The 7,642-nt window shown below is 45.4% G+C and overlaps 1 protein-coding gene across 1 annotated transcript; it reads right to left on the minus strand.

Moving 5' to 3' along the window:
- Positions 1 to 3,480: 3,480 nt before the first annotated feature.
- Positions 3,481 to 7,097, minus strand: CYTL1 (cytokine like 1). Its single transcript, XM_041751139.1, has 4 exons — positions 6,948 to 7,097; positions 5,104 to 5,148; positions 4,830 to 4,958; positions 3,481 to 3,614 (listed from the first exon to the last, which is right to left on the minus strand). Exons 1-4 carry the CDS (start codon positions 7,095 to 7,097, stop codon positions 3,531 to 3,533), a joined length of 408 nt encoding a protein of 135 aa, XP_041607073.1. The 3' UTR covers positions 3,481 to 3,530.
- Positions 7,098 to 7,642: the final 545 nt, after the last annotated feature.

A 7,642-nucleotide genomic window follows, 5' to 3' on the forward strand; every position in this document is an offset into this window, starting at 1 on the left:
ACTACATCTCCAGCTCTACTTCTTGTCTTCCCCAAACACACACCGGAGTTTGATCCATCCGCCTCCACCAGAAATCTCTGTGACCTCGGCTGTGCTCTATCTTCTTTCTGCTTAACAAGCTCCCAGTCATATTTCAAGAGCCTGTTTACTTTGAATCCCACAGAAACCTTTCTGCCTCATCTCAGGCAGAATTATTCGCTCCTTCCTCTGCTGTCTTCCTAGATTTTGCAAATGTCTCCTCTGCTAATCTAAGAGGAAGAATTCTTTACTTTTCATCTCAATATTTGCCGAGTTTATAATAAGCCCTCGGTAAATATTGAAGACATGAACAAACAAACGAATGTCTGAAATGTGTAAATTAGTCCTTGTCTTCAATGGCTTATTTTGCTACCTAGAAATAGCGAAGTGTTAGCAGAGCCATGGAATGAAGACTTCTAGCACTTGGCTCTTTCTCTAGAATCCCTCCACCACCACCAACCAGCCGTCTAAGGAAATCACCTATCCTTGGGACCTGAGTGTGTTTTCTCCACTGTAAATCCAGGTGGATGACAGCCACCAGGGGCAACATCATTTTGAAGGTTCAGCTGGTGAGTGGGTGCTATGTGCTCAGTACCATGCCTCCATATTTAGTATCTGTTGAGAAGTGGTAGATGGTGGTGGTGGTGGTGACAGTTGGTTGCATAATTTCCTTCTGCAAAGGGGTTATCTCTTGAGAGAAGGATGGTTGTGGGTTGAATTGTATCACTCAAAAAGTTATGTTGAAGCCCTTACCCCTCGAATGGGTGACTGTAATCTTATTTGGAAATAAGCCCTACGCAGATGTTATTGAATTAAGATGAGGTCATATCCCACTAGGGTGGGCCCTAATCCAATAATTGGTGCCCTTACAAGAAGAGTGGATTTCGTTTCTTTTGTTTTGTTTCTTCAGCTTTATTGAGGTGTAACTGACAAATAAAATTGGATGTATTTAAAATATATAATATGTTATTTTTACATCTGTTCTACATTGCAAAATATTTACCACAATTCAGTTAATTAACACATCTATCACCTCACAGAGTTCCTGTGTGTGTGTGTAAGTATAACAAGTTTTACTATTAGCAAATTTCAAGTTCTATGATACGGTATTATTATTATTATTATTATTATTATTATTATTATTATTATTTTAGATTTTTAAAATTTATTTATTCATGAGAGACACACACACACACACACACACAGAGAGAGAGAGAGAGAGAGAGAGGCAGAGACACAGGCAGAGGTAGAAGCAGGCTCCCTGCAGGGAGCCCAACGTGGGACTCGATCCTGGGTCTCCAGGATCACACCCTGGGCCGAAGGCGGCACTAACCCTCTGAGCCACCCGGAATGCCCACGATACGGTATTATTAACTAGATTCATTCACCATGCTGTCCATAGATTCTCAGAGCTTATTCATCTTATGACTAAAGTCTTGTACTCCTTGACTGGCATCTATCCACCTCCCTCAGCACCCCGATGCCTCGTAACCACCATTCTACTCTCTTGTTTGTGAATTCAACCTCCCCTCCCCCCAAAAGTTCACGTATAAGTGAGATCATGCAGTATTTAACTTCCTCTGTCTGGCTAATTTTACTTAGCATGATTACTTAGCCTTCAAGGTTTATCCATGTTGTTGCAAATGGAAAGATTTCCTTCTTTCTCGTGGCTGAATAATATTTCATTGTGCGTGTATATGTACATATACAAACATATATACATTGTATATATAAATACATACCCATATCACATTTTCTATGTATTTATCCACGGGTGGACTCTTAGGGTGTTTCCATATCTTGGTTTTTTGAGAATAGGCTGTAATGAACATGATGGTTCAGACATCTCTTCAAGACACTGATTCTGTTTCTTTCAGCTATGTATCCTGGGATTGCTGGGTTATCTGATACGCCTATTTTTAATTTTTTTAAAAGACTTTATTTATTCATGAGAGACACAGAGAGAGGCAGAGACACAGGCAGAGGGAGAAGCAGGCTCCCTGTGGGGAGCCCATTGCAAGACTCGATCCTGGACCCCAGGATCATGCCCTGAGCTGAAGGCAGATGCGCAACCACTGAGCCACCCAGGAGTCTCTATTTTTAATTTTTTGAGGAACCTCCACACTGTGTTCCATAATGGCTGTACCAATTTACATTCCCCAAAACAGTATACAAGGGTTCCCTTTTCTCTACATCCTTGCCAACACTTACATGTGTTGTCTTTTTGATAAAAGCCATCCTGGTAGGTATGAGGTGATGTCTCATTGTGGCTCTAAGTTGAATTTCTCTGATGACTAGTGATATTTTCATATACCTTTTGGCCATTTGTATGTCTTCTTTGGGAAACCATCTATTAAGATCCTTTGCCATTTTTTTAAATTGGATTACTTGTCTTCTTCTTCTTCTTCTTCTTCTTCTTCTTCTTCTTCTTCTTCTTCTTCTTCTTCATATTCTTCTTCTTTTTTGCTATTGAGTTACAGAAGTTCCTTATGTATTTTGTATATTAATCCCTTATCAGATGTATGGCTTGTATCTTCTCCCATTCCATAACTACCTTTCATTCCATTGATGGTTTCCTGTGCTGTGTGGAAGCTTTTTAGTTTTGTGTAGTCTCACGTGTTTATTTTTCTTTTGTTACCTGTGCACCAATCAAAACCTCAGTGACCTGGTGTTTGTGGCAAGTTCCAGGGCACTGCACAGCCCATGGATATGACATGTTTGGTCTGTCCTCAAATATAAATGGGAGCATCCCCCAATGCTTTAAGGACAGATATTCATGCAGATGGGTTGAAACAGACTCAGAACCACCTGTGCTTGATGGGAAGAGGGAGAAAACCTCATTTTTCCAAGAGCAGTGACTTAGAACGTGTGTGAAATCAACACTCATATCCATATTGGACACATATTGGACACAGCTCAACACACGTTTCTTACTGTGGAGACAGTCTTTATTTGACTTTTATCACCTTTCAACGAAAGAGTGGTTCCCATCAGCATTATATAACCATGAACCCTGCAAATACAATTTATATTTAGCAGTGAAATTGCTTTAAAAATGAAAGGTAACTGTAAGGAAAGTTTGTAGTGGGAGAGGGTATGAAATAGAAGCCTGGCTAAATATAAGCAGATTCTTATCAAGAAAGAAAAATGTTACCAGAACTCCATTAAAGCACTAATACAAGCCTACTGCTTTGCTTGCTCTCAAACTAGATGTTCATACAAGAGAAGCGGGTTTGGCTTTTTCTTCTCAGTGATCTAATAGGCGTCCTTGTGTACCTAACCATCCTGGCAAGACAATACCAGGGGGAAATGAAAACAAAGCTTCTAATTGCCTTCAAAGTAGGTTCTAGGGGAAGAGCACAAGCCCTGCTCTCCAGAAGGGGAGAGATGTGACAGTTTCTGATGCTATAGTAACAGGGAGGCCTGGTGGGGGGTGTGGCTTTAGCCCATCGCCTCTGGGCAGGTGACATAACTGTGGTCCCCTGGGGCTCTCTCTCTCTGGTCCAGATGCCCTATCTCTGACGGTCTGGCAGGACGGTGGTCACTGGGATTGGGTATTCCAACGCATTGCAGTCATCCGAGAGGAACACCAAATCCTGAAAAAGATGTGCAATAAGTGAGAATATCAGTGAATGTGGCCCAGAGACAATGCACAACTCTGGGACTCCTGGTTAGCTTTACAGACTGTTTGGTTCTTTCCCTTTGTATCAAAACTTCCCATCCCTTACTCTCCCAAGGAGAACTGGCCACATATTCTCATTCCTGTAGAACATGACCTAATACTGCATTATAAATATAAATTATTTTAAAAAGATTTTATTTATTCATGAGACACAGACAGAGAGAGGTAGAGACATAGGCAGAGGGAGAAGCAGGTTCCCTATGGGGAGCCCCATGCAGGACTCGAGCCCTAGGATCACGACCTGAGCCAAAGGCAGAGACTCAACCACTGAGCCACTCAGGCACCCCTATAAATATAAATTATACTCTATTATAATTATATCTTCTTCCTGCTTTCCCTCTGCAGACCAAGGGAGAGGGAAATGGGTGGGAGAGGAAATTTATAAGAATCTTTGATGCATGAGCAAATAAATTAAACTGAATAGCTAATTATTTATCCCGATGACTTACTCTGGGCCATGCCTGGTGCTAGGAATTCTATGTGTGGTCACTCTGCTAGGGTTTTTAGGATCTAGGGACTTACTATAGCCCCCCACCACACACACACATGGTCAGGATATATTTATTATTATTATCCTCCCAAGGATGGCATGAGGTGGGTATAATTATGTCTCCAGTTCACAAATGAGGGAACTGTGGCTCAGAGAGGTGACCAGTTACTCCCATCAAGGAAGCGGGAAAACATACAAGATCTGAGGTCTGTTTGGCGAGAGAGAGAGAGAGAGAGAGAGGGAGAGAGAACACAGAAGGAGAGGGAGAAGCAGACTCCCAGCTGAGCAGGGAGCCCAACATGGGGCTGGATCCCAGGGATCCTGAGATCACAACCAGAGCCAAAGGCAGATGCTTAGCCAACTGAGCCACTGGGTGCCCCATAAGGTTTGTCTTACATGGCTAGCATGCGGTCCTGCGTATTATCCCCACACCAGTATGAGCCATGGAAGGGAAGGCCTTGTCCTGAGTGCCCATCACTTACCAAGGGTAGTAATGGTAGGAAGCACCCCAAAGCATTACTCTTCCTCCTCCTCATCTCCCACACCACCCACCCCCTGCCCTCAGCCTTCCTCTTCTAAAAGCCCTGAGCGTCTTGGCTAATAACAAGCAGGAAAGGCATTTTCAGGCATGTCACTCACTCTCCTACAAAACGAGTTCATGATGGTGTACAGTTTCCGCACTTTGTCCTTCAAGCCGTCCACCTGAGCCACCTTCCAACACTGGGGTGACGCCACAAAGTCCCGCAGCTTGGCCAGCACACAGTGATTCTGGGTGTGGACAGCAGAGAGGGCGTCATGGGGGAGGTCAGTGGCCGGACAGATGGGAGTTGGGGGCTCCTGCCTCCTTCTGCCCTGGGCTCTCTTCCCACCCCCACCCCCACCCCCACCTCCCTAGACAGGAAGACCCTCTTACATGTATATCCAGGTAGAGCCTGGGCAAGTATCTCACACACGGCTCCTGCAGAAAGAAATATGGGTTACAGTGACACACACAGGAATGCACCCTCAGCTGGTCACAGAAGGCTCTTTGCCACCCTCCAACAGCCAGACAGGCCCAGGGCCTGCCTTAAGCTGATTCACTTACACGTGTGTACACGCACACTCACACATACACACATATGGATTTGAATACCTATGCAAAGTCAGAAAACTGAAATACTCTGCCCCATAATGTTACAGCAGCAGTCACCTCTAGGTGGGAGAATGGCAAGTCATATTTGTTTTCTTCTTTGTCCTTTGTGCATTTTCCAACCTTGTTTTCTATAAAGTACAGTGTCTCCCCCTTATATGTGGGGGATATGATATAGTTCAGGACCCCAGTGGATGCACGAAACCATAAATCATACTGAACCCTATATTTAGTATGTTTGTTCACAAACATACATACAAACCTAGATAAAGTTTAGTTTATCAATTAGGCACAGTAAGAGATTAACAAAACCTACTACTAATAAAATAGAACAGTTATAACAACATACTATCATAAAAGCTATGTGACTGTGATCTCTCTCTCTCAAAACTCCCATTGTACTCACCCTTCATGTGACGATGTGAGATGATAAAATGCCCACATGATGAGATGAATGATGTAGGCCTGTGATGTAGGGTTAGGCTACTACTGATCTTACCATATGTCAGGAGGGGGCTCATCTGCTTCACAGCTGCTGTGAAATCACGGATATGGGGGGGGGCTACTATGTATGCCTTTTATAATTAGGAAAAAAGCACACATTATTTGAATTTTAAAAGAAAAGAAAAGGTGTCAGGGTATCATAACCCCACATCTGAGAAGCACTACATTTTGTTTGAAGCACTTAAAAGGAGGTGAAGAGACACTTTTAAATTTTATCAAAACTTTTTTTAAGGGGATGAGGGGGACGGAGGAAGAAAGAGAGAGAGAGAGAGAGAGAATCCCCACTGAGAGGGGAGCCTGACACGGGGCTCGATCTCATAACCCTGAGATCATGACATGAGCTGAAATCAAGAGTTGGACACTTAACCGACTGAGCCACCCAGGCGTCTCGGATTGGATCAAAGCTTTTAATGAAGTTTAATTCATTCATTTCTATAAGCAGCCAGGGGGCCTGGGTTCTAGTTCTGAGACGCCCTCTGGACCTGCCCCCCGAGCCTGCGTCTGCCTGTTGAAAGGGCAGTGCTAACAGTACTAACATTCCTGGGGTGTCCCCTGCCCAGCACTGTGCAGGCTGTGTCTCATTCTCGCCTTTACCCTCAGGACACCCGAAGCGGGCGGTGGGCGCTATACCAGCCCTTTCACATCCGAGCATGCTGAGATTCAGGGGCTGGGCAGTGTGCCCAGGGTCTTGTCATGGTCAGGGGTGGGCACGATTCTGGGGGTCACCCCTTAGCACACATTCATAATCACCAGGCTCATGAAGAGAATCAACTTAATTCTGTATTCCTCCTTAACTCCAGAGTTCCAGGCTCCTTGGGGAAGTTCTTTTTTTGTTTTAATTTTACATTTTACAACAGATCCTCTGGTTGTTGCTGGCAAGTTCCAAACAAAGGCAAGACATTGTGATGTCCTTGATAGATTTTCTTTGTATTTAAAAAAAGGATGCAAGCCATTGTTATCATACTCAGGATGGGAATAAAACGCAAACCCTTGAGTTTAACATTGACCAGAAAAAAAAAAAAACCAGTGCTGTTGTTTTTTTTTCCTGGTCCAAAGGCAAGTTTTGGAGAACTGGGTCTGCATGGAAGCTCCTGGCCCACAGAGGGCAGCAGGAGGGGACTCACCGAGGGCTCCGTGGCCTGCAGGTTCTGGAAGTCACCGGTGACCTCCCGGCTCAGGCTCAGCATCCTGGAGTAGCAGGTCGGGGGAGCCGGCCGTGCGGTGGGGGGCCCAGCCAGGAGCAGCAGCAGCAGGGAGAGCAACCGGGGCATCATGGTGCAAAGGCAGCCTCACTGCGTCCCGCTGGCCTGGCGGGTGCCCCTTTAAGCAGCAGCTTGGGGGTGGTCCTCCACGCCTCCTCCGTTTCCTGTGGGGCCCAGCCAAGGCCATCGAAGCACACCCACCTGGCCAGGACACTGGATCCTTTCAGACCAGGAGCCCTCCCCCTTTCTGTGAGAGGAAGGGCTGTCTGGGGGTGTGTGGGATACCTGGAAAGGACAGGGGATGGGGGGGCCCTTCCTCTCCCACACTTTGAACAGAAGTTTCTCTCTTGGCAGGGGCTTTCCAGAAATGGTAGGATCAGTTGATGAGGGAGCAGGGGACGAGAGGAAGACAAGGATGGATGAGGGGTGGGCAATCAGGCTCTGCAGTTAGAATGAGGATATGGGGTAAAACCAGAGCTGAAGTAGAGGGGAAGGGAAGACACTGGAAGTGATGGACTGAGCACCAGTGATCCAGGACTTGGGGTCACACAGCATGGTGTCAACGTCCACCCACCAATGACCAGCCAGAAGGAGCTTGGGCAGTCGTCTTCCCTTTG

The sequence above is a fragment of the Vulpes lagopus genome, chromosome 4, assembly GCF_018345385.1.
Source record: "Vulpes lagopus strain Blue_001 chromosome 4, ASM1834538v1, whole genome shotgun sequence".
NCBI lineage: Eukaryota > Metazoa > Chordata > Mammalia > Carnivora > Canidae > Vulpes > Vulpes lagopus.

Bases quoted from the DNA above. Each gene is read 5' to 3' on its own strand.
- CYTL1 (XM_041751139.1), bottom strand. From the start codon at position 7,097: ATGATGCCCCGGTTGCTCTCCCTGCTGCTGCTGCTCCTGGCTGGGCCC. The intron at 5,149-6,947 runs GTGAGTCCCCTC...TTCTTTCTGCAG, and splicing joins TGCAGGCCACGGAGCCCTCG to GAGCCGTGTGTGAGATACTT. The intron at 4,959-5,103 runs GTAAGAGGGTCT...GTCCACACCCAG, and splicing joins GGCTCTACCTGGATATACAT to AATCACTGTGTGCTGGCCAA.